The sequence below is a fragment of the Ornithorhynchus anatinus genome, chromosome 4 (genome assembly GCF_004115215.2).
Source record: "Ornithorhynchus anatinus isolate Pmale09 chromosome 4, mOrnAna1.pri.v4, whole genome shotgun sequence".
NCBI lineage: Eukaryota > Metazoa > Chordata > Mammalia > Monotremata > Ornithorhynchidae > Ornithorhynchus > Ornithorhynchus anatinus.
Window position 1 is genome coordinate 43,805,496 of NC_041731.1, and position 26,876 is coordinate 43,832,371.

Here is a 26,876-nt window from a genome sequence, read left to right on the forward strand (position 1 = left end):
CCCCGTGACGTCACCGGGCGGCCCCGCGTGATGACGCCAGCGGCCGCCCCTTCCCCCCCCTCCCCCCCCCAGCCGCCAGGACGGCCCGGTGAGTGACCCCGCGCCCAGGAGAGCGAGCGAGCGGAACCCTGGGAGAAGTTCGGATCCGCTAGGTGCCCAGCACTGTTCTAAGCGCTGGGGGGAGACGGGGGGGCGTCGGCTGGGGCTCACCGGCTTCCTCCCCCTTTTCCAGAGGAGGGGACCGGGGGGGGGGGGGGGCGGCGGTCCGGAGAGGGGAAGGGACTTGCCCAGCGGCCCACGGCTGACACGTGGCGGAGGCGGGATTCGAACCCGCGACCCTCCTGACTGACCTTGCGGTCACAGGGCGGGGGAGGAGGGGGCGGGGGCTGGCTCGCCCAATGAGGGCGGGGCCCGTCCCGACCAATGAGGGCGGGGCCCGTCCCGACCAATGAGGGCGTGTCTTTTGGGAGGGGGCCCGTCCCGACCAATGAGGATGTGTCTCTTAGGGGGTGGGGCCCGTCCCGACCAATGAGGGCGTGTCTCCTGGGGGCGGGGCCTGTCCCGACCAATGAGGGCGTGTCTCCTAGAGAGAGGGGACCGGCCCGACCAATGAGGGCGAGCATCCTGGGGGGCGGGGCCTGTCCCGACCAATGAGGGCGTGTCTCCTAGAGAGAGGGGACCGTCCCGACCAATGAGGGCGTGTCTCCTAGAGAGAGGGGCCTGCCCCCTCCAATGAGTGTGTGTCTCCATGGGGGGGCGGAGCCTGTCCGACCAATGAGGGCGGGGTTCCTGGGGGCGGGGCCTCATTCTGGCAAAGTAGGGCCACATCGTTTAGTTCAATCAGTGGTATTTATTAAATGCTTACTATGTGCAGAGCACCCCTCTAAAAAGAAAAAAATGATGGTATTTGTTAAGCCCTTCCTATGTGCTGAGCACTGTTCTAAGCACTGGGGTAGATGCAAGGTAATCAGATTGTCCCACGTGGGGCTCAGAGTTCTTAATCCCCATTTTTACAGATGAAGTCACTGAGGCCCAGAGAAGTGAAGTGACTTGACCAAGGCCACACAGCAGACAAAGAGCGGAGCCAGAATTAGAACCCACGACCTCTGACTCTCAAACCAGGGCTCTTTCCACTGAGCCATGCTACTAAGTGCTTGGGAGAGTCCATTCAGTCAGTGGTATTTACTGAGCGCTTACTGTGTACAGAGCACTGTACTAAGCGCTTAGGAGAGTAAAAAAATAATAAGAATGGCATGTTAAGCGCTTACTATGTGCAAAACACTGTTCTAAGCACTGGGGAGGCTACAAGGTGATCAGGCGGTTCCCCATGGGGCTCAGTCTTCATCCCCATTTTCCAGATGAGGTCACTGAGGTACAGAGAAGTTAAGTGACTTGCCCAAAGTCACACAGCTGACAAGCGGCGGAGCCGAAATTAGAACCCATGACCTCCGATTCCCAAGCCTGTGCTCTTTCCACTGAGCCATCCTGCTTCCCTAAAATCACTCAGTGGTATCTATGGAGCGCTTACTATAATAATAATAAGGGTATTTGTTAAGCGCTTACTATGTGCCAAGCAGTGTTCTAAGCACTGGGGTAGATACAAGTTAATTGGGTTGTCCCACATGGGGCTCACAGTCTTTATCCCCATTTTACAGATGAGGTAACTGAGGTCCAGAGAAGTTGAGCCGCTGGCCCAAAGTCACACAGCAGAAAGCAGAGCCGGGATTAGAACCCACGCCCTCTGACTCCCAAGCCCGGGCTCTTGCCCCCGAGCCATGCTGGGGCAGTGGGCTTTACTAAGCGCTTGGTAGCGTCCAGTTCAACTAAATTGGTTGTCACATGCCCTGCCCACAAGGAGCTTTCAGGCCTTGCATTAAAACATTCCCTTTGGCTTGCGTTCTCCCCTCTGCAACAACTTCTGTTTAGTTCAGCAACCTAGGAGGGGGAGAGAAAATTTTGTTTAATTAATTTTGTTTAAGTGCTCCGATACCCCAGCCCCACGGCATTTATATACGCATCCTTCAACTCTACCATTTCCCCTACCCATAATGTATTTTAATGCCTGCTTCCATCTGTGGAATGTAAGATCCTTGTGGGCAGAAATCGCGCTCATCGACTCTATTCTATTTTACTCCCCCAAAAGCTTAATAATAATAATAATAATAATGTTGGTATTTGTTAAGCGCTTACCATGTGCCGAGCACTGTTCTAAGCTCTGGGATAGATACAGGCTAATCAGTTGTCCCACCTGAGGCTCACAGTCTTCATCCCCATTTTATTATTATGTTGGTATTTGTTAAGCGCTTACTATGTGCAGAGCACTTTTCTAAGCGCTGGGGGAGATACAGGGGAATCAGGTTGACCTACGTGAGGCTCACAGTTAATCCCCATTTTACAGATGAGGTAACTGAGGCACAGAGAAGTTAAGTGACTTGCCCACAGTCACACAGCTGACAAGTGGCAGAGCCAGGAGTTGAACCCATGACCTGTGACTCCGAAGCCTAGGCTCTTTCCACTGAGCCACGCTGCTTCCCATACAGATGAGGGAACTGAAGCACCGAGAAGTGAAGTGACTTGCCCAAAGTCACACAGCTGACAGGTGGCGGAGCTGGGATTAGAACCCATCACCTCTGACTCCTAAACCCGCGCTTTTTCCACTGAGCCACACTGCTTAGTACTTAGTGTGTACCCTGCGCACCGTAAGCAATGCCGTTGATTAATTTATTGATTTGCTACTCATCAGCAAAGCCATTGGCTATATTGAGATTTGGGTGTGTGTGTAAAAAAAAAGATGGTATTTGTTAAAGTGGTTACTATGTGCAAAGCACTGTTCTAAGCGCTGGGGTCTGATACAAGGTGATCAGGTCAACCTGCGTGAGGCTCACTGTTTTAATCCCCATTTTACAGATGAGGTAATTGAGGCACAGAGAAGTTAAGTGACTTTTGTGAAATGTCAAGTGTACATTTCACTTATCCATGATCTCTATCCCCGTCCCGCCTAGTAGAGTAGGGTTAATATTCTATTTTTTCCAAAAAAGCAGAATAACAAAATAGCGATATTCCATTTGTTTATGTTTTGGGAGGTGGGGAATTAGGCCATCTAACCCTTGATCTTACTCTGTAGGCCTCGTAGTTTGGCTTCTCAAGAGTCTTGTTGCACATTAAAGGTTAGCATCATAGGTAGTTAAGGAACTCTTCTGGATATCTCCTAATGTGGCCGAGCTAATTCCCATTGAAATTCTGGTTTTGAATTTCCTGACTTCTGTGCCATTAAAATCTCAGCCTTCATACTGAAGCGACGCAGTTTATTTATAGAGGTTGTTTTCCGGTTCATGTGTGCTGGATCTGCTGTTTGGACTCCGCATTTTCTGCCAAAGGTTGTTTATTTCTAAAAGAATTCCAGTCACTGCTATGGTACTGTTCTGTATTTTGACCTGGAATGAGAGGACCAGGAAGTCAGCCCGAATTGAACAATCAAATTGAGGCACAGAGTAGGTTGGGGTTGTTTTTTTTTGAAAGCACGTAATTAGAAGCCCGTGTTTGGGCAAAGGAAAGAGTTAAACAATGACCATATTTAGTAGAGGCACAAATATAGAAACCCAGGCCAAAGACAGATCTGTACCTACAACTCTGCCAAAGCAAGGAGATTATTCACTTTGGTAGCTGTGTTTCTAATCTCTGTCTGCATTCTCTCAAACTCTGCTTATTCCAGATCTTTCAACAGTTGGTAATATCCCGCACCCCTGACTGATAATGAAATATCAGTCCTTCTGTTCATGTGTCCCTACTAACTCTTAGGGAGAAAAATATTAGTCTTTATTAGTTTAATTTTGTTTTCTCTCTAAATACCCTGCAAATTTTAGATTAAAAGTGACTTGAGCAGAGCTAGTTTTGAGATTTTAATATTTGAAAGACTCAAAAGTGGACCCAAGTTTTTGAGACAAGGACCACTGGTGAGGATTAAATTCAATGATTAATTCAGACGCTCATGGTGCATATTTTCCCATTTTTATCCTTAATTTCACCTAAATTATCACTTTGACGATTACATTTTTTTTTCCTGAATTCTCCCACCCGACCACGATAGCCTTTTTCAGGTCCGAAACTGTTACATGGCATCAATTTTCTGACACGCCTGTGTTCTACCCCAAATTTTTGCGAGTGGCATTACATAAATAAAACGAGTAATGCGTTAAAGCAGAGAAGGGTAGCACCTTCTCGAACTCTTGCTGTGCAACTGGTCCAGCTCCTCAATCTTGTGTATCTCGCCACTTGACCCCTTGCCCATGTTTTCCCTCTGGCCTGGAACTCCCTCCCCCAGCCTATCTGACACTTTGAAAACCCTCCTGAAATCACATGTCCCCCAACAGGCCTTCCCCGATTAAACCCTTATTTCCCCTACTCCCACCCCCTCCTGCATCACCTATTAGCTTGGATCTGTATCCTTTAGGCACCTAATCTTCACCCCGTTCTCACCCCCAGAGCACTTATATCTGTAATTTATATATTTATACTGGTGTCTGTCTCCCCCTCTAGACTGGAAGCTCCTTGTGGGCAGGTGACCTTTCTACCAACTCTGTTGTATCCTCCGAAGTGCTTAGAACAGTGCTGTGCACACAGATAAATATCACTGACTGATTGATTCCAGTCCTGTTTCAGGCCTCAGTCTCAGTACCTGGCTTCGTACTCATGGAAAGTCCATTCCGATTTAAAATAAACTTAGAAATGGCAGAGGAAAAATTTGATTTGTGCTGCTGTGTCTAGAGAAGCAGCGTGGCTCAGTGGAAAGAGCCCGGGCTTGGGAGTCAGAGGTCATGGGTTCTAATCCCAGCTCTGCCCCTTGCCAGCTGTGTGACTTTGGGCAAGTCACTTCACTTCTCTGTGCCTCAGTTCCCTCATCTGTGAAATGGGGATTAAAACTGTGAGCTCCACCTGGGACAACCTGATCACCTTGTATCCCCCCAGCGCTTAGAACAGTGCTTTGCACATAGTAAGCGCTTAACAAATACCACTATTATTATTATGATTATTATTTCCCCATTGTTTTATGCCTGTGTGGGAATGTTTTTGTCATTTGTATTGTACTCTCCCAAATGCTTAATTCAGTGTTCTGCACAGAGGAAGTGCTCAATAAATGCCATTGATTGATTTAGTTTGAACACCAACCCCCCCTTTATAATCTGTATGCACAATTTATAGCTGATGGTTAATAGGTTTGTGTCTTTTCCCATATTAATTTAATTACAGCCTTTAAGGTTAATTTTCCAAATGTGATCTTTTTTTAAAACTTTTTCCGCGACGGCAAAGGATTTTTTCTCTACTGAGGCCTCTTGTTTGCCTTTCCTAGGTGATTTTTTGCAAGGATCGCCATTAGCCATGGCCCTGGGACTGAGGTGTTTCCGCAGTGTCCCTTCTGGGTTGTACACTTGCCTTTCAGCCATGGCCAAGCCAGTTCAAGACGCTCAACCAAGGGCCGTGACTCTCACCCTGACTAACTACAGGGAATGCGTGGCAAATCAACTAATACAGACGAGACACTTCGCTACCAAGAAGGCTAAAGGTAGAGAAAGAGGCCCTTGTTTGTGCCTGCGCTTGTACTTTGTAGTGCATTCTCTTCTTGTGCCAAATGCCCAAATTGACTGTGACAGTGTGATAATGACCACTTTAACGACTGCCTCGCCAGCAGAAAATACTCACTGAACTGTGGAATGATCTCCTGAATCCATTACCGATCCATCGCCCAATCTGGATTATTTGGGCCAGGTGAATTTTCGAGGCAGGTTTTGGCCCAGTGATGACCCATGGTCTCCTGTCAGAGTTGAAACCAGATCCAGATGATCTAGATAGTCTGTATGTTCTACATGGCCGGATCACTTGTCAGGGGACCGAGTGCAATCCAGACAGATGAAAATTAAAATAATCTTGAGTTAGGGTGCAATCCTCTGTGTCACTGGTGAACTCCTGTGGCTGCTTCTGACAGACACCGTCCCCCACCCTACCAATTCATTGTACCAGGAGCGCATCCCTGCGATTTTCTTTCCTCCCAGCGAGATGGAAAGGAAAGAGGTCACACATGTTTCCTCTCCCATAATTCTGCAGATTAAGAGTTGGGAGGGAGGTAAAGATCTGGGACTGGACCCCAGAGGTCAGGAACTAAGAACTGGGCACAGTGCAGTAGAGTTTCACTCACTGGGATCCAGGAGCCAAAGAGGATCCCGATAAATATCATTGCTTGCCATTCCGGAGACCTAAGTAGGCGAGGACTGAATCAACAGAGTTGGGCTGTTCTTCTTGCTGTCAACCAACTTTAGTTGCCAGGGAAAAATGTTTTCTTTAATTTTCAGGACAAAATCTTCTGGAAGAAGTGAAGCAGTGTGGGTTTCAGGAAGAGAGGACTTGGAAAAGAACTAGGAAAGTCCAGAAATCAAACACTGACCTTGTCTCCCAGGCCACGAGAGGCCAAGGGTAGACTCTGTTTTCCTGAAAACCTCTGGATTGTCTTATAAAATGACATTCTGTTTCCCAAGGAGTTCTGACAATTTCCCTTCGAATTCCGTTGTGTCAAACCCCTTACTCTTAACAGAGCCCACATTTGAGCTTGAACTAAGTAATATCAAGCCTCATCTACTAGAGAGTGAAGGGTGCTCATGACTAGTCATCTCATCATTAGAGATGGATGTCAGCCAACAAATAAGAAAGAATTGTACAAACTCAATTGCCACAATGTCTTCTAAGCGTTTTGAATGTATTTGGAGTTCTGGGCCTGAATTTAAGTGAGTCCTTTAAAAGAAAAGCGTCAGAACCATTCTTTGCCATTTTTGAAATATCGTTTTTGAAAGACTATTTCCCTCCTTGTGCTCGTGCTTATCGAATGTATAATTCCTAGCCAAAGGTAAAGGACAGGCCCAAGCCAGAGTGAATCTCAATGCTGCTTTGGTTGAAGATATAATCAATCTGGAAGAGGTAAACAGGGACCTGCAGACCGTAATGGAAGCCCTCAAGGATGATTTCAACAAAAATCTGAACATAAGGACCTCAGCGGGTGAGTGATTTCCTTAAACACTAAGCTGCCCCAAAACGTGTCTGATCTTTTCATTCCCTGACAGGGTAGAGTAAGAACTCTTGAATTTGGGTTTTGGTCTTCTGTTTTCCTACTAGTTGCATTTTTGGTTGTGTGGTTTTTTGTTTCGTGTGTGTGTGTGTGTGTGTGTGTGTGTTGTACTCATTGGGAACTAAATTGTTGCAACCTTGAAATCCCGAACTAAAGAGTTTCTTCACCCTGAGCTTGACCAGGAAGAATCCGTTTTGGTTAATAACTTCCTGAAAATGGCTTTTGTAAGTGGAAAATGTCAGAAATGTCTAGGAGAACTGTTTGCAGATGTGATGAAGAAGCAAGTTGTCAGCTAATGGTGCAGTAAGACAGGAAAAATCCAATTGCCATTAAATTGGCCTTTTGGAAATTGTCATCAGGCTGGCGTCAGGCACACTGCCTTCTCCCGAGGTGTGTAAGCCCAGTCACCACTCCAAGCAGTGGCCCTTTTTCCCTTTCGGGTTATGATGGAGCATAAAGACACTGGAAAATATTTTATTAAGCCATTCTTAAGAAAACAAAGTGAAAGACATATGGTTCCATTTGTAAACACCATCGTAAACACACCGAGTTTGCCACAAAACCTAACATTAAGCGGCAACCCCACTCCAGTCAGCCTTCAGACGAGGACATTTTGCCTCTCCTGACAGCAGAAAGTGCCATTCAATCTCTTTTCGCTGTTGATTTTAGCCTCAGTTATTATTTTTGGTATGAAACTGATAAAGTGCTCCTTCTCCCTCGTGTCTTCTGGACTGTTAACATTCTACAGCAGAAACCAGAGAGCAGACAGGGGGCTGGGGGGATAGCTCAGGGAGAAATGCAATACTTTAAAATTAGCCAGTGAACTCCACCCCTCTTAAACATTAAAGATGATGGACCTAGAGAGAGAGTGGGAGTGTAATTTGTTAAATGTTCACCTCGGGGGAAACTCGGGGCCGGAAAGAGATGGAGAGAGCCCCTCTGGGGACAGATTGAATAGCGGGGGTTCACAGGGCAGTGTGCGGAGTTTGGGTAGGTTTGGGAATGGGGGAACCACCCGGGGCGCGTCAAAAACAAAGCAGAAGAGGGAATCCGTCTTGTGAGTTTCTCTAACCGAGTAACTGGTGACAAAGAAGGAAGATGAAATTAAATTTCATCTGCATTAAGCCTTTCACTGCCGTTTCCCCCTGCCCGGCCTTTCACTTTACTGGCTACAAGTGGGTAACCCTCTCAAGGAGCACAGAGCTACAAAAGTAGTTTCTGAAACTCCCAGGACTCTTTGAAAGAAGCGGCGTGACCTAGTGGATAGAGCCTGAGCCTGGGAGTCAGAAGGACCTGGGTTCTAGTCCCAACTCCACCTCTTGTGGGCTGTATGACCTTAGGCAAGTCACTTAAATTCCCTTACAGTTACCTCATCTGTAAAATGGGGTTAAGACTGGGAGCCCCATATGGGATGTGGACTGTGTCCAACTGATTAGCTTGTATCTACTCCAGTGCTTAGAACAGTGCCTGGCACATAGTAAGTACTTAACAAATACCATTTTTTTTTTAAAAAAAAGGTGAATGGGCCCTGTTCAGTTCCTGAGAGACCAGACCTGATTTTCCTTGTCGTTTCACCCCTCCACCCCTTCCCTGGGTCAAGCTGACCTTCTGCTGAGTTACTGCATCCGCCCAGTCACCTTTGCGATTTGAGTAAGTTGTTTGTAGCAGAGACTGTGAGCCTGTCATTGGGCAGGGATTGTCTCTATCTGTTGCCGAATTGTACATTCCAAACACTTAGTACAGTGTTCTGCACATAATAAGCGCTCAATAAATACTATTGAATGAATGAATGAATGACTCCACTTCAGAGTGGCCTGTAACCAAGTGCCTTAGTCCTCGTTCAGAGCTCATGGTGTTTTAACTCTGACTGGTGGTAATACAAATAATAATAATAATTGTGGTATTTGTTAAGCCCTTACTATGTGCCAAGCACTGTACTAAGCGCAGAGGTGGATACCAGCAGATAGGTTGGACAGAGTCCCCGTCCCTCATGGGGCTCACAGTCTCAATCAGTGGGGTAACTGAGGCCCAGAGAAGTGATGTGACTTGCACAAGGTCACACGGCAGACAAGTGGAGGAGCTAAAATTAGAACCCATGACCTTCTGACTCCCAGGCCCATGCTCTAACCATTACCCCATGCTGCTTCTCGCACACCATGCTGCTTCTGGCTGACACAGTCCCCTATAACTGCTTAAATCATCATTTTGCTGTTTTGCTTTTTAGGGTATATTTGAAGCTCTTAGTATATTTCAAGCACCATTTTCATTGTGGACAGAGAGCGTGTCTACCAACATTGCTAAAATCTGCCCTTTCCTGTCCATCCAAACTGCTACAATGTTAATACAATCACTCATCCTATCCCTCCAAGATTAATGCATCAGTCTCCTTACTTACCTCCCCACCTCCTGTCTCTCCCCACTCCAGTCCATACTTCATGCCGCTGCCCAGATCATCTGTCTATACAAATGTTCAGGACATATTACCGCCGCTCCCTCCCTCAAAAATCCCCAGTGGATGCCTGGCCACCTCCATATCAAACAAAAACTCCTCACCGCTGGCTTTAAAGCACTCCATCACCTTGCCCCCTCCTACCTCACCTTGCTTCTCTCCTTCTACAACCCAGCCTGCATATTTTGCTCCTCTGGTGCTAGCTTTCTCACTGTGCCTCGATCTTTTCTGTCTAGCCGACCTCAACCTCCGGCCCTCGTCCTGCCTCTGGCCTGGAACGCCCTCCCACCTCAAATCTGAAAGACAATGACCCTCCCCCACCTTCAAAGTCTTATTGAAGGCATGTCTCTTCCAAGAGGCCTTCCCAGACTAAGCTCCGATTTTCCTCATCTCCCTCTCCCGTCTGCATCTCCCTAACTTGCTCCCTTTGCTCTTCCCCTCTCCCCAACCCCACAGCACTTATGTATATATCTGTCATTTTATTTATTTGTATTGATGTCTCTCTCCCCAACTCTAAACTTTGAGCTTGTTGTGGGCAGGGATTATCACAGGGATGTATTGTTCTTTCCCAAGTGCTTAGTACAGTGCTGTGCACACAGTAACTGCTTAATAAATATGATTGAATGAATGAATGAGTGAACTCTGTTATAGTGTACTCTCCCAAGGGTTTAGTACAGTGCCCTGCATGCAATAAGTACTCAGTAATACCACTGACTGATTGATTGTTCTAAGCACTGGGGAAGATATAAGTTAATCAGATCAGAGACCGGCCCAGTTCCACAGGGGCTCACTGTCTAAGTAGGCGGGAGAACAGGTATTGAATCCCCATTGTACAGTTGAGGAAACTGAGGCACAGAGAAGTTAAGCGGCTTGCTCGAGGTCGCACAGACAAGTGGTGGATTGGGGATTAGAACGCAGGTTCTTCTGACTTTCAGGCCTAGAACGCAGGTTCTTCTGACTTTCAGGCCCATGCTCTTTCCACTAGGCCATGCTGCTTCTTATCTGTAGAGCGAGGATTAAATACCTTCTCTCCCTCTCTTTCAGACTGTGAATCTCACAAGGGACAGAGGCTGTGTCTGATCTGCTTATGTGGTATCTACACCTGTGCTTGGCACATAAGTGCTTAACAAATACCAGTATTATTAAAAGTATTATTATTATTGATATTAATGTTTATGCAGTCTGTACCCTCCTGCACCTGGAAGAGAGCTGGATTCCCTTCCTACTTTTATTCAGCATAGGCATAGGCAGATATTTTCATGTTACTCTGGATTTTCTGTCTCCCAGAAAGGAATCACTCTTCAGCCTGCCCGGTACCAAAATGTGGCCTTAATGGTATAGATGAGTAATTTGAGTGTGAAACTACATTTTTTTTTCTTACTACAGGGGCCCTCGATCATATAAGTGTGCCAACAGAAGATGGAAAGTTTTCTTTAAACCAACTTGCCCAGATCTCTATGAAATCCCCTCAGCTGGTTTTAGTAAATATGGCCAATTTCCCAGAGGTAAGAGGTGTTCCTGAAAGGTTTTCCACGGTGGGGGTGGGGAGAAAAGGGGATAGGAGAAGGGGGCTATATCGATCAAGGAGTAAAAATTGTACTTCTCACTCAACTGAAATAGAAAGCAGGTGAAAATAAGAGAAATCAGAATGAATTGGGTAATTCAGGATTACCATCCTTGCTATTCTTAAATGTCTTTTTCTATAATAACAGTAAGAATCCCAGCTTTCAAATTCCCTCAAAACCGGAGTAATGGACATTTCGGGAATGTGGCGATTGCAGCCTTTCTGTGTCTGAAAGAGAGGAGCTAGACAGAAGCAACAGGCTTAATTTTTTTTCTTCCCTGAATTCCTGATTCTATCTAGGCAATCAACACAGCCCGTATCAGCAATATTTATTCAGTACCTCTATGCCTAGAGTACTGAACTAGGCAAACGCAGAGCCTACTAAAGAAGTAAAAGATTCAATCCTTGGGCCTGCCGATCGACACCAATCGACTAAATTAAAATAGCTAAAAAGCAGGAGAATAGATATAGAGAAACAGATAAATTACGCGAGTGCCGAGCTGGCCGAAGGCATGGGCCGACCGAGAAGGTGAGGGGATTCATCAGGGAACGAATGCCTCCCGGGGGAGCTAACTTTGAAGGAGGGCTTGGGAGAACAGGAGCGATGTGGGTTGATGCCGCTGAGGCAAGCAGGGTGTCACAGCCAGGGGAGTGGCGTGAGCAGCGGTCAGGCAGAGGAGTCGAGAGCAAGGGACGGTGTGGAGGTCTGGGGGGACTCACAAAGTGTGAGCCGGGGGACAGAGGGGAAAGGGAGCAGATATGTGAGAGGGAGCTGGCTGAGGGAGAGCTTCGATGGTAATAGCCGGACGTGCCGACTCTCCAAATCCCAAGACCTTTCCTTAGGACAAGGAGGATTCCTCCTGTGAGCTTAGAATGTGAGTCCCTGGGGAAGGGCCGAGGTGATCGAGACAGAGAAATTCTAAATGGTAAAAGCAGGGGAGGCCGGCATGTTACTTAGCAAGGTGGTGAAGCACCTGTCCTGGGAGAAGAGGATGGGGGGAAGGGTTCAGTCCCGGGGTTGCTGGGATTTTGGAGGAAGAGGTGGCCGTTCAGTATGCTGGGATCTACAGCCTCTGCATCATAACTGCTGAGTTTATTTAATACCATCAGCACGGCAAAGCCAATTTAGGGAATGGTCTCCTAATTACACAGCTTGAAGACCTCATCAGTCAGATTGCCTTTCAGTGCCAGCCACTTCTGTTATTAGATGGAAAATGGCATTCAGAGTAGTGTAACCTGATTGGCCACCGAAGGGCGACAGGAGGCAGAACCTGCAGAAATTAAAGCCCTTAATTTTTTCCAAGTCAGAATGCCTCCGTCTTTCAGCCATCTCACAGGCTCTCTCATTTTTTTCTTCCTGAAGATTCAGTGGGGGAAGAAAAACTGAAAGGCAATTTCCACAGAAGTTCATTACCGGGGATAGGGCGGGGAGGTATGAGGTACTTTTTCCCTTTGAATTCCTTTATCTCATCCAGTGTATATGGTTCAACAACATAGCTCTAACTAAACATTTCCTTCCTACAGCTTAGAAACTGTCCATACACAACCCAACTTCTTAACTCCAAAATGCTGAGCTAATCCTCCATATGTTTACTCAGTCCCTTTATGTTTTAAATTTGGTTAGCTCTCCTTCAAAACCTGCGTGTTTCTGTTTCATGGTGTGTTAACAGGACACAGATTTACACGCATAATCTGTTAGAATGCTTCGAAGACAGAAAACTGTGTTGCATTTGTTTAACATGTGTCTCGCCTGATAAATGATACACACACTGTAACTTCAGGCCGTGGAATAGCCCGCAGCTAGAGTTAATGATGGCAAGAGAGGAACAGAACCACAGCTCTGTTTAACAGAACAACTCGAGGGAAAGAGAAGCAAGGTTTGGGTGGGTTTCGTCCTTGCCCTTGCTGAAGAAGGGAATAGTACGAAGGACACTCAAAATTATACTAAGGTGTAAAGACAACGTGAAACCTAAAAGGAACCCAAACGGTACAACCTAGTTAAATCAAGAAGCGATATAAAATCAGACAAGAATGAAGGGAGAATTTGGTGGAATTTTTGTTGTGTGTGCCCCAGTTCAGAAAGCATAGGTTGTGGGCAGGGAATGTGTCTTTCTGTTGTCGTATTGTACTCTCCCAAGTGCTTAGTACAGTGCTTTGCACACAGTAAGCGCTCAATAAATACGATTGAATGAATGAATGCGGTGGCCCTAGAAAACGGCTTTATTTCCCATTAGATATTGGCTCTTAGTATCCATTAATTTAAGCAGGAGATATCCACTGGGAAAATGGAGCCTCAGAGTTGTTCCAGGTAATATGAATCCTGAGGACTTTATGATGGATTTGGATTGGCTTGGCTGCAAACAAAACTTCTTTAGAATCCCCCCACCCCACCCCCTCTACCTCCCGGTGATCTGTTGTCGTTAATTTCGTTCAAGAGCATTAATGAAAGTTGCCGTATGTTAGCAGGGTCCCTGTTGCTCGTCAGTATTTTGGGCCAGGTGTCACTCTGGTGCTGCCTCAGGTAGGCTGCGAGTCTCTTCGGAAAAAACAGCATTCCGGGGTCATCTCAGCAGGGGCCAGGAGAATGTGGCTGTGGTAGACATTTGAACGAGGGGCCAGGTCACCGGTGAACGGGCTTAAAGAAGTTTTTCACTCATCGCTCTTAATGCATCCACACAGTACCCGGGAACTTACCCGAGCTGAAATTTCATCACTCTGCCCGAAGAATGAGAGTTAGCCCAACCATATTAGATCAGTGAACAAGTTAAATTTATTTAACTTTTCTAAATCGGCACTGTGCGATTTCCAGTGTAAAATGTCAACTGGAATTTTTAATGCACAAAATCTTTCATCTGTCTGTGCACCAATTTTTATTTTCACAATCCAGTCCTCTCCCTTGAGGATTTATTGTGGTTTTGATCTGCATTGCCTCAAACCATTGAAATAGTTTCAAAGAAGCAGAGCTGTTTTCTTTTTCCTCCTTATTGCTTTTTTTTTGTCCTGCTGTACCCCGGTACTGGAGTGGACATAGTTTGCTATTCAGTCTGATCAAAGCACTCTGCACCAATGTAACTTCCTGATCTTACTGGTAACAGAACTAAATGTTTCCATGTTCCGCCGAGATAGATTGCCAGCTATCGACAGAGTACTTGCATCTGGTAATAATTATTTACTAATTCCAATTACCTTTTGATCTGGTTTGCAGTGTACAGCTGCAGCTATCAAGGCCATAAGAGAAAGTGGAATGAATCTGAACCCCGAAGTGGATGGGACGATAATTCGGGTGCCGATCCCCAAGTAAGTAATCCTCATGTCTCATTTGGAATTCCCAAAGGGAGGGGAATGGAGCCGTTGGTTCTGGTGGTTCCAGGGGGTTCCTCTTGGTTCCACACTCCCAGAGATAAGATCCCATTGGAGATGGGGATGGGATTTTTTGCCCAGAGGCCTACAGTCCAGCGAGCCCAGACATTTTCCTCTTCCTTATTTCCTTCTCTTCCTCCTCCTTCTCTTCCTCCTCTTCCTTCTCCTCCTTCTCCTCCTTCTCCTTCTCTTCCTCCTCGTGCTCTTCCCAACCATCTTGTTCCCTGGCTTCTCTCAGAGAGATGAACTTCAATACAGCTTCAGAAATCTGGACCATTTTCCCAAAAGTCTTCTGGGGTTCTTTATTCTCTTTAGGGAGGAAAGTTTGCCCAAACCATGTCCTCCACCCCTCCTGCTTCAGACTTCTGTCATCGCTCACTCTGTGAAGTCATCTAAGCGCTCCCCCCCTCCTTCTCCCCTCCCTGACAAGGGATTTTTGTCTTTGGTTTCACACTTATTTAACAGCTTGGGAGCCAAATCTCAGAGACCAGGATAATAGTGTGGGGATTTTTTTTTCCCCTCCAAAACGAAAGATTTAAACTGTTGCCCTGAACCCCTATCGTTAAAAAAGAAGAAATTACTGATGAATCCAGAAAAATAAACAGAAATGTCCAGATATGAAGCTCTGTGCATCTTTGAGAGTGTAAATCTCTCTAGACGGGCTGCCGTGGCACTCGGTTCACGTGGCGTCCCTCTGAGGCTGTAGGGCCGAGCGTTCCTATTAGGTTCAGAGAGCTTTGCGATCCTGACACACGGCAAGCGTGCCAGAGGGATGACAAAGGACCATCATTTCCGCAGGGGCAGTGGGGGTAGAGGAGGAATGAGAGAGACAGATGAAAGACTGGTTGGGGTTCTCTCTCTGGGTAGCCCTGGCTTTTGTCCAGCCAGTATCCGGAGCCACCATAATTACGAGAACGCTGTACAACTTCAAAAAAAATCACCAACGGGATATTTTTTCCCCGAATTTCTGTTTTGCTTCAAATTAAGAAGTGAATGCTGGGAACTGCAAAGTATTGTTTTATTAAAATTAGGATCTGCATTGAATTGGCTGGCTCTGAAGATGAATTACTTTAATAGGTCATCACACTTAACACCGCGGCCCAGTCCCCAAATATTTTCATTTCAAGACTTAATTGGGACGCTGGGTAGTTTTGCAGCCCTAGAAGAGTTAATGGTTTCTGGTAGCATGAGCTGCAGACTGCAGACTAAAGCCGAGGAAGTTTAGCTGCATTTCCAAGGGCACGGAAAATGGTTAAATGATTAAACCCTGTGGAAGGAGCAATCAAAGAGAAAGTTGACAAGCCAGTCCCTTCCACTACTTCAAGCCTCGTCTCATTTAATCTCTCCTTCCCCTTTGGCTGAGTACTGCCTCGGGGAAATATCAGCAAGTTTATACGGCGGGTACTTTTCCAGTTAAAGAACCAAGCATCCCTCTCTTCGTTTTGGAATGGGCGTAGGGCAGTGGAGCGGAGAAGTCACCATAGTCTGTAAACTAGGTTTTGCTGTTGAGTCGCTGGGTGCTTCGCCCAACTGAGGCTTTATCCTTCTACCCTGACTGAAAGAGAGGCGGCCTTTATTGCTACATTTTTTTGTTTGTTTCCTGGAGAGAGGTGGCAAATGTCAACCTCGGTTTGAAGTTGCACAAACGTCTAACCTGGTATGAGATTAGTCGTCATATGCTGCCTTATCTATGTGACTACTCCCACATCATACCCATATCCAACTTAATTGCCAATCCATTTAATCAATAGCGAGAGCACTATACATTCCATGGGTTTTGCTCATTACTAGAGAAATTGGAGGGTAGTAATTTACTCCTCTGAACAAAACCCATGGAATTTCATGTCTTCCTATTGATTTTCCCCCTCTAGGTTTTGCCTTAAGCACAGTTTTTCACCGTTGCTTTTCCCCCCTCCCCCATTTTTAGGGGTGGGGGTTTGCCTGTGGTGGGGGGTGGGGGAAGGGGGAGACAGAGGAGGAGATGAGGAGGAGGAGTCGAGCCATTATCCGTATAATTACCCGGGAACTCGGGTTGCCGCGCAGTAGTTTGATTGTTAATGAGCACTCCATTTGTTCCTTGAATATGAATTATGGGAGATGAGAAATTCATGAAAGGTAGATCCCAAACACACACACACACACACACACACACACTCTATTGCTAGCAAACGCCAGTACTCTATGATTTTCTTTGTGTTGCAGTGAAGGTGACAGACCTCCATCCTCCTCTTTCAGTCACCTTTGTTACCTTCCCACCCAAGACTGAACCACTCCTGCCATCATCAGAGCTGGGGGATAATTGCTGCCATTAGGCGCCCTCTCTCATTCTCTCCCCCCGGTGTTTGGGAAGGTGCTGAACCCTCTGCTTGTCTTTTTCCTCCTTACACCTAATTGCTGCCGAGGACCCAGGATGAGGAGGCTGCTAACTGTGGTCTAGCACTCACTGCGGTGACTGAATCCAGACAGAGTAGTTTCACAACTTGATTTCTCCTAGCGGGTTTTCCCGTATGTCTCTCCGTTCAGTTCCTGCTCAGACTTCTCTGTCTTATCGGGAGCCTGTCGTGCTCTGACTGGATTATCTCATTGTGCCTCCTGGATGATTGTTTTTGAAAGGTGTTGTAGATGATGTATTTTACATTCCTGGAAATATTGGTAATGGCCCCTGCTCGTTCCTATACACACCATTCACATAAGACACTCTTCCAGACAGACTCCGGGCTTTGGTCATCTTTAATGAGGAAAGTTAGTCGCAAATGACTAAAAGGCCTCGTTCCGAATAGAGAGTCCGTGGATTTTATTTGAGCAGCTCCAGCTGTTTTGAGTCTAAGATTCCGCCCCTTTCATTACAGCACAAATACCAGCAGTTACTACTCAGTTTTTAGTAATTCATTTTGTCTGATGACTTTTGGTATGTAGCTCATTAAACTGCAAGTATCTGGTAAGCCTCCATAAATCTACAGGACACTTGCTTTCTTGTATTTAGCCGTGTCGCTGGTGATACCGAATCATTACTTGCAGTAGAAACTTCTCTCGTTTAAACTCTAGAAGGTTCACCCCATCATGTTTCCACCGGGTGTGTAATTGCCACACACTCACAGCACACAAGATCTAGTGTTTAGACACCTGGTTGCTGATTGAAAGATACAAAGAGGACCAATCAGACCGACAGACTTGCTTCTGAAGGAATTGAAATTGAAACTTAAACTGGAGAGAAAGTTGTCACCGGCTCTCATGCAAAGCGCTGTATAAATAAGAGGCCGCTTCTTTTCTCATTCAGTATCTTCTCTCCATCACCTTGTGGGCTAATTTAAATGTGAAGAAAGTCATCAGCACTTTTCTAGGATACACTTGCTGCCTTGTTAATGTGCCTATGACGGAAGCCCCTTAGGCCTTTGGAACTTGGTATTTGTTGAGTGCTTACTATGTGTAGAGCACCCTGTAGACTGTAAGCTCATTGTGAGCGGTAATGTTGCTTGTTTATTCTTGTATTGTACTCTCCCAGATGCTTAGTTCAGTGCTCAGTAAATACCACTGAATCACTTGAGTGAATGTTCCATGTTCCCTGGGGTTGAGAGTGGTGGGGGAGTACAATGCAAGAGAATTAGCAGACACCATTCCCTACCCATAATGAGCTTACAGTCTAAAGGGGAGATAGGGACAAGGGTGACTAATTATAAGCCTATCCAGGCCCCAAACAGTCTGAACGCACCCGGGCAGGAGAATCTTTTAAAACCAGGAGAGCCGCTGACACTTCTGGAGGGCCGTGGGTTGCGTGAATTAAACCAACCGTTGGCCTCGAACCCTTGAAATCTAGACTACCATTTGCTTCGAGCCGAAGAAACATCAGAAAGCCTCCCCGTCCCTCAGATGAGAGAAAATGCTGGCGTTTGTGAGGCAGATGGGGAGGCAACAGAACAGTGACCCCTCGCCAAGAAGCATAGGAAATCTGGCAGCCCTGCATAAACAAAAACATTTCCTTAAAGGTTCTGCAGCCTCAACTCGTTGAGCAATGCTGTCCCTCCACCCGCCCCACAAACAATAAAGCGGGCAAGCATGCAAGCGGCAGATTGTAGACCTGATCTCCCACCCCTGGGGAGGTACCCTTCCTTCAGTCCCCGCAGGAAAATGGCACGATCTTCTTCCACAATACTGGGGAGTGAAATGCTGAGAGGCAACCTTCCCTAGCTGAAATGCTGGGCCCTGAAGCCCTTTGGTCCATCTCGCCCCAGGGACTTAAAAAGAGACACCTCTGACAAGTTGTTAACAGGAGAGGGGTCCGTTCACCTGATTTGAATTTGGGTCCATGGGTAGTGTCGTTTCCTCACCCTACCCCCGGCAGTTTAGTGGCCCCTTGGCCAAGTATTTCCTTCTCTGATGGCGTGTGGGGCATCCTTTCCCGCATCAGCCATGGAAGACCTCTCTCTCCCCAGAGGTTAAGGGGGGAATAAGCTGTGTGTACCTTTGCCCCATTGTTGCTCCTTGACATCTGACTCAGGGCAACTTGGATGCTACTGGGAGAGAAAGGAACCGAGTGTTTTCAGGGGAGAGAAAGGAGCCTAGTGTTTGTGGATGTGTTTAGTCTAGGAGTGAGTGCACGGACTAGTTGGAAAGTGGAGAGGGCTTTGTTCAGAATTCCCTCAGAGGGACACCCTGGAAAGTCTGAAGTCTAGGCATCCCATTTGAAACCTTCCCATCGTATCCACTCCTCCTCCACTCTGCCCCGTGGGGGTTTATCAGCACACCCTCTCCCTCCACCACACTTGCCTCATACCCAAACTTCTAAAAGTTCCTTTCCCTTCCTCCCCGGCACTACCCTGAGGCACGCAGACAAGAGCTTTGATTCTCATGATCCTGCATTATGCAGCCATTGATTGTGGCAGGGTCTGAGCAGCAGGGTCCTGCTGAAGAGCCCCAAGTGTGCCTACGAAATCTGTGAACAAACGGTAGTGAGCGTCCTCTTGCTCCAGAGCCATTCTGTACTGTCATCAGGAGGGTGACCTTCCCTCTGCGTACTGCTGAAGCGGGCTGAGCTTAAAGCTTTGAGCAGGAAGATACCGGCAGCCGTCCAGGATGTAGCTGGAACACCTAAACAACGGGGTTTGTGAAAACAAAGCCTGGCACCGACCAAAGCCAAATGTGCTGAGTGCTCGAAACCTTAGCATTGTGTCACAGGGATCTCTGACCCTAGAGGAAGAGGCTGCCGCCTTTATCAGCCATCTGAGGCGCGGTATCAGGGTGGACCTCCATCGTGTCTCAACTACCTTTTGCAGCTGCTCGGCAACCGGGAACTACAAAGGAATTGGAGAGAGCATGGCAGAAGCATTTGCGCTTTGCTCTGCATTCATTAATGTGTTCCTCTCAGTGTGATTTGTATTGCTTAGTTAAGGTTGATGCAGGAGTGAAATCCCAAATAAATCAGATTGGTAGCCTGGCATTTTTTGAAGTGGCTTGAGCCCGTAATTTTATTGGACAGAGTATCTGTTTAGTGTCTGTTTCCGTGGGGCCTCTGTGGTGCTGAGAAATAACGTTAGCTCAGCTCACTACTGCCCCGATATGCAGGGGCACCTAGTTCAGCCGGTTATAATTCCAACCTGTCCTCAGCCAGTCAATCAAGCATATTTACTGAGTGTTTACTGTGTGCAGAGCACTGCGCTAAGCACTTAGGAGAGTATAATAAAACAGAGTTGGTAGATACGTTCCCTGCCCACATAGAGCCAGGGAAAGGTTGGTTGCCCGGGAGGGCAAGGTAACCACAAGTGGAAATGACCAAACTCATCAAATAGTTTGAGAAGAAGAAAAAAAAGCAGATTACAGAATAATCTCCCTATATTGCAGGGGTTACTTTCAAAATGGAAGGGGTGTCCTTCTCTTTCAAATGATTTTGCAATGTTTAAATAAAAACTCCCATCTTGAAGGGAAGATCCCTGTGGGGTTGACATATTTCCAAAGATTCTGCTTCCCAAGTGCAAGGAGTGCCCCACGGAGGCAGAATGATGTTTCTTTCTAGCCATTCCTGGCATTTCAGCAGGATTCTGTTTTTTGGAGGGGTTCAGTGATTCGAGCTTAAGTTTTCATGTTCCTCTATTACTACAGATGCTTTGGCAGTACAAAAAAGAGAGCTCTAAACACGTCAGCCTGATTTTTTGTTCAATGAATTGAAAGCCGTAAGAGTAACAAGATCTGATGCAAATCCCTAAACCACTGACACGGTGGTTATGTCCCTCTCCAGCCCCAAGATTCATATTACCGACTTTGAAAAGCCTCCAGCCTGAGACTGTAAATACCAGCTCCAGTGCATGATTGATTTTAAAAATCATATCAACGCGGATAAGTTCGCTCTCCCTTTTCCGTATTCCCTTGCCTCCTCAAGAACATCGGGAATGTAACATTGACTCTATAACATGTGTCTTGCATGTAACGTTCTCTCCTGTGCTTATTGATCAGAGTGACGAGGGAACACAGAGAAATGCTGGTCAAACTAGCCAAGCAGAACACAAACAAGGCTAAGGAATCGCTGCGAAAAGTGCGGACTAATGCTATGAACAAACTGAAGAAATCGAAGGACAAGGTGGCCGAAGACACGATTAGACTAATAGAGAAAAAGGTACAATGTTTACGTTAAGAGACGGGGCCGTTTCATGAATCGGATCGGGGTTGGGGCCGTTGTTTCAAGGGGTCTTTAATAGTGGCATTTATTAAGCACTTACTATGTATCAAGTGCTGTTCTAAGCCCTAGGGTAAATACAAGTTAATCAGGTCGGACACAGTCCCCATCCCACGTGGGGCTCACGGTCTAAATACCAAGAGAGGTAGCCAGAGAGGTCTATTTTTTTAAAGATTACTTCTAGGTGCAGAGATGAATGTTAGGCACAATCCAGTGAAATTCACTTTTAGAAGCATCACCGTTGGCTCACTCTTACTCGTGACCTCAGCTTCGCGATCTCGATGTTGAAAAGCTTAAGCAAAGCAATTCTCAGTGATCAGTCTTTGAAAAGGCAGAAACAAGCTTTCTCCGGTAACTTCTCGGGGAAGCCGTGCAAATCCTAGGAAATAACGCGTCGGTGCCAACAGGAGGTGAACAGACCGTTTCTAAGATGCTTTTGAAAAAAAATGCCTTGTGGGCTAAGGAGAAAAACATGGGGAATCTCAGAGAGTTTTAAGAATCTCAGCTCAAGGGCTCGAGCTGGTTTCCAGCCTTAATTGCAGCATCTGTTACCACAACTCCTGTAATATGTAAAATCTGCTGTAATACAAATTGCCCAACCAAAAGATTTTTTTATGAGATAGCATGCGACTTGACTGAACATAGTAGTGAGTTAGTGTTTCCCGTAATATTCCAGAATGAGGCCCAAAGCCAAATGTTGCCTGGGGATGCGTGGGACAAGCCTAATTGTAGGTTGCAAAAGAATTTCAGAATTCACCGGCATGGTAACCCTACAGCTATCTCCAGAAATAGTCAAATGACGTTAAGGCCAGCTATTATTGAGAGTGCTTATCATCAGGATTGAAAAGCGTAAGATTGAGGTCAGGGCCAGGAATCTGCCAGAGTGGCAGCTTTTGGTGCCCTTCCCTCATTCCCCCCACCCCCATTAATCCCGCACATACCCAGCCACCCCGCTGCTTGGACACTGGAGCAGGCCTGAAGCTGTGAAGCAAGTGGCTGGAGGTAAGGAGAGAAGGCCTCTGACAATCCAGGGACCGTGCTGATTTTAGCATTCTATGGGCCATCTCAAATGGGAGTTAGTGAAATACAGACCTGTCCCCATCCCCGAACGCTAGCCCTGTCTCCATGGTGCTCACCCCACAAGCATTAGGTTGATGTAAGGCAAAAACTGCATGGTAACCTGGAAATTTTCCTTTTGAAACCTCAACTATCCGCATGCAAACGCAGTCAATGATTCATAGTATTTCGAGGCCAGGATCTCACACCTGTGACCTGTTGTTCTGTTCAGATAGGCCCCCATGAAGGCTGGTTCTGCCATAAGAGTTGATGAGTGACTCGCCAAAGAGACTGAAGCTTTTAGCTACCACTTCTAACGTGCCCAACTTAAGGAACGTAAACCCAGTTCCGAAGATTCCCTGAAATTCAGCTGTTCCGTGGAATGAGGGAATCAGTTCATTGCCCTAATTGTGTAAATGTCAATTCATCATCAGTCATTAGTATTTCTCTTCTCGTTCAGTTGGTGTTAATTTAGAGGAAATGGATGAGACTGCAGGGAAGCCCCAACTCTTTCCAAGAGAGACCTCGAGAATCTTAGCATTCCAAATCCTGCCTCCCTGAGAGACAACCACCAAGAAATCCCAGAATTCCCCATGTCGAGTGGACTTTTCTTCTTTGGGCTGGGTTCTTTTTGAAATGAGGAATGCACTAGATCATTAGAGAAGCAGCGTGGCTCAGTGGAAAGAGCCCGGGCTTGGGAGTCAGAGGTCATGGGTTCGAATCCCAACTCCGCCACTTGTCAGCTGTGTGACTGTGGGCAAGTCACTTCACTTCTCTGTGCCTCGTTACCTCATGAGGATTAACTGTAAGCCTCACGTGGGACAACCTGATTACCCTGTATCTACCCCAGAGCTTAGAACAATGCTCTGCACATAGTAAGTGCTTAACAAATACCAACATTATTATTATTGTTATTATCAAAGCCATAACTTTTGTGGGAGCACTTGGAAGTGCCTGGACTCTTCTTGTTCAGGGGGAAACCAGCTAGCACTGCTCTCTGCTCTCATCTCTGCTTTGTTCAGAGGCACAGGGAAGACCGCCACCGTGGCTGTTAGATTATTATTGTGGTATTTGTTAAACGCTTACTTTGTGCCAAGCACTGTACTAAGGGCTGGGGTAGATACAAGATAATCAGGTCCCACACGGAACTCACAGTTTATAACTAGGAAGGAGAACGGGAATTGAATCCTGATTTTGCAGATGAGGGACCTGAGGCACAGACAAGTTAAGTGACTGGCCCAAGGTCACAGCTCCATTAGGTGGAGCCGGGATTAGAACGCAGGTCCTCTGACTCCCAGGCCTGGGCTCTTTCCACTAGGCCACGCTGCTTTTCAGTAATCAGCACCTTGATGATGCTTCCCTGAATGAACCTTCAGGGCTTGAAAAAATGTGTAAGCTTCCCTCTCCTCACTCAGTGTTGGAGGGTAGTCTTCTGCCAGGAGCAGCAGCTTGGAGAAAGGCAGAGGTGGCCATGAGTCTTTGGTAAAAGAAAAATACATCCGAAAGCCTGCCTAAACCGGTCACCCCCCAAGAGGCTTGGCTGAAAGTATACCCTGGAAGGAGACTTGTAATGTCAACCCCAGGCAGCAGCCTCTCTCCAAATGTCTCTGTGACTTTGCCTTTCTGCATTCCTTTTCCAGCAGCTTATAAGGAGGCATTTGGTGATCCAGCTTTGTGTGAGTTTATGGCTCAGTTGTTCACTCCTGACGTCAGATGCTGCTCTCGGGGGTTTGTGGAGGCCAGGAGTTGCTTCATAAGCGGCTTTTCTGGCCATTAGAAAAACTGTGCCCAAAATTGTTATTCTCAGGCTAGAATATCATTCCCCCTGGGGTTCAGTGTTCTGGAAAGTGGACATGCTTTGGCATGGTGCTGTTGTGTTTAGTCCTTAAGAAGGGGTTAAAAGTTTGCTCTCTGGTTTGCAAGAACGTGGGGCCCCAGTTCTAGGGCTTTGTTTCCAAGCAGCTCCTGGCCCCAGCAAGAGGCTGTGCTGAGTGAGGAGAAAGGTCCCCCCTCCCCTCCAGCTGTGACATCTGCTGGCCTCCTGTTTCACCTTCACTCTCTCCTGCTGAAATGGGCCCGTTAAACATAAAAGTACTTGGCAAAGTAAGACGTCATCCTCAGCCAAAATCCTGTCACCATGAAGCTTTCAGAGCACTGGAGCAATCCGGGAATCAGCAAAGCCCGGTGCCAGTGGGGAGAGAGCGGGGATTAGTCGGCGATCGGCCGACAGGCTGGGCGGGTTGGCAGGAGTGGACAGGACACTCCGGGATATTTGGGGGGTGACTTCCTCCACGGCCTCTCTTCATCCCCCCAGCGGCCCCCTCTGTCCTCGGCCACCAATGCTCGTGCCAACCACGGAGCTGCAGGCATTTTGAAAGTGGGGCAGAAGGATCCTCTGATCTTGGCACAGCCTGCCAGTCAGTTGGCCCTGGAACCAAGCCATTCGATCCTGAAAGGAAATGGAAGTGGGGGAAGGGGAAGATGGCGAGGGGAGAAGTGGTCCTTCTGCCCCTGAACATAATATATAATAAATGGAAACGTTTAAAAGCCTGTTTCCTGCCTTGCAGTAAGGCTTTCTCCAGAGGACAGTGTCCCCCCCCAAGTCCCAGGTTCTGTGCTCCTATCAGAAGTTGGGGAATGGATCTCTGGGATGGAACCAGGAAAAGCAGCATAGCCCGGTGGCAGCATAGCCCGGTGGATAGAGTACAGGCCTGAGAGTCAGAAGGATCTGGGTTCTAATCCAGGATCCACCACTTGTCTGCTGTGTGACTTTGGGCAAGTCATTTCACTTCTCTGGGCCTCGTTACCTCAATGTAAAATGGGGATTAAGACTTTGAGCCCCATGTGGGAAACGTACTATGTCCAACCTGATTAGTTTGGATCTACTCCAGCACTTAGTACAGTGCCTGGCACAAAGTAAGGGCTTAACAAATACCAGGGGGGAAAAAAGTGTCCTCTGACTTCTCTTAAGAAAAGAGAAGGACCCTCCCCACCCATCGCTCCCCCCCACCGCCAAGCCCCGGGCTCAGCAGATTTCTCTGTGTGCCTGTGTTTCTGCCCGGGACTCCTGGATACCCTGAGCCCTGCTAGCATGGACAGGTTTTCCTACCTGAGAAATGCGCCAGAGAGAACGAGAGCCAACAAACCACCCAGCCTGAAACCAATCATTCCAAGTTGCTCAAATAGTTGGTGCATTTTCAGTTCCAGATTCCTGGCGAAGGTCCCACAGCTTCTAAACGAAGTTGTCAAACAGCTGATGGTGAAACGAGCTGCCAAACTGCTCTCTCAGCAGCATGCCCCGGCCTTGGCAGCTCTCTCCCACAGTGCCACCTGAGGGCTGCATCCCCCAGGGCAGGGGCGGGACCAGACCTTCTGCAAAACTTTCAAGCTTCCTCTGTGAATTCTCATAGCTTGGGCACATGTTTGCATGCTCTCTGGTCCTTGTTATCTCTGGCACCAGGGAAGCAGAGGACTAGATGTGGTTTTGGAGCCTGAGTGAAACATGTCTCTGATGATGGTGTGACTTTTGCACACACTGCATGACATAAAGTAATAATAATAATAATAGTATTTGTTAAGCACTTTGTGCCAAGCAGTGCTCTAAGCACTGGAGTAGATACAAGTTAAACATGTTGGATGCAGCCCCTATCCCACATGGGGCCCACACTCTTAATCCCCATTTAACAGATGAGGTAACTGAGGCCCAGAGAAGTTAAGTGACTTGTCCAAAGTCACACGGCAGAGGTGATGGAGCCGGAATTAGAACCCAGGTCCTTCTGATTCCCAGGCCCATGCTCTATCTTCTAAGCCACATCTTACGGTGCTCGGTGTCTCGTTGTTGGAGTCCTCTGTTTTTCTACCCATCTCGCTCTCTATCACTTCAGATCGGACAAATGGCAGACGATATGGTGGCTGAGATGGACAAGCAGCTGGCAGTGAAGACCAAGGAACTCCTAGGGTAAAAGAGGCCTGAAGAAATGAGCCAGCTATCACCGGGACCCCCTGACTCCCCCATCCCCAGAGAGGATCTGTCCATACACTGCAAATCTCTCCATTTCCCTCCCCTCTTGTGCGTTCTGTGTCGATGAGGTGACGTCCCCTGGTTTGAGTTTTATTCAAGCAAAGGAACCCTCACCTGTCTCCCCAGACCAACCACACTGACAACTGAACCCAACGCAGTCGTTTCTCACTGCGTCACCTGCCGTGTTGGGTTTATTCAGCTTCTAGCCCGCTGGCAAGAATAGCCTTGGGTAAATATCTGCAGCTGAGCACATGCCGGAGGCAGGCTTCTGGCTCAGATCCATTCCGTTTGACTCACCCAGGACGCTCCCCGGAGAGCAGGCACATTGGCTGGCGATGAAGATTGGCTCCCTACTGCACCTTTCGGCACCACTGCAGGGAGTCGTGTTGAGGGTTGGCGTGTCGGGTTCGTTGCCGGGATCTTCTTTTTCAAGCAGGGGCACGTCGTGTTCCCGATGGCTTCAGAGACGGACTTCTGCTTCAGCCGATATGGAGCTTTAAGCCAAAACGTGTATTCAGCGACTTGGGAAAGGGATGGGAGCCGGCAAGGTGAATCCCTAAATTTCAGGCATCCCGGGGATCTGGCCTTCCTGCAGTTTGTACTGAAAGCACAGAGTCGAAATAAAGTGAGAAGAATGAAATTGCAAAGGAA

General features: G+C 47.2%; 1 protein-coding gene across 1 annotated transcript; it reads left to right on the top strand.

The window, feature by feature from the left end:
* The first annotated feature begins 60 nt into the window (after positions 1 to 60).
* Positions 61 to 26,876, top strand: MRRF (mitochondrial ribosome recycling factor). Its single transcript, XM_029063653.1, has 7 exons — positions 61 to 88; positions 5,348 to 5,560; positions 6,887 to 7,042; positions 10,947 to 11,065; positions 14,330 to 14,421; positions 20,929 to 21,088; positions 26,089 to 26,876. Exons 2-7 carry the CDS (start codon positions 5,377 to 5,379, stop codon positions 26,164 to 26,166), a joined length of 789 nt encoding a protein of 262 aa, XP_028919486.1. The 5' UTR covers positions 61 to 88; positions 5,348 to 5,376; the 3' UTR covers positions 26,167 to 26,876.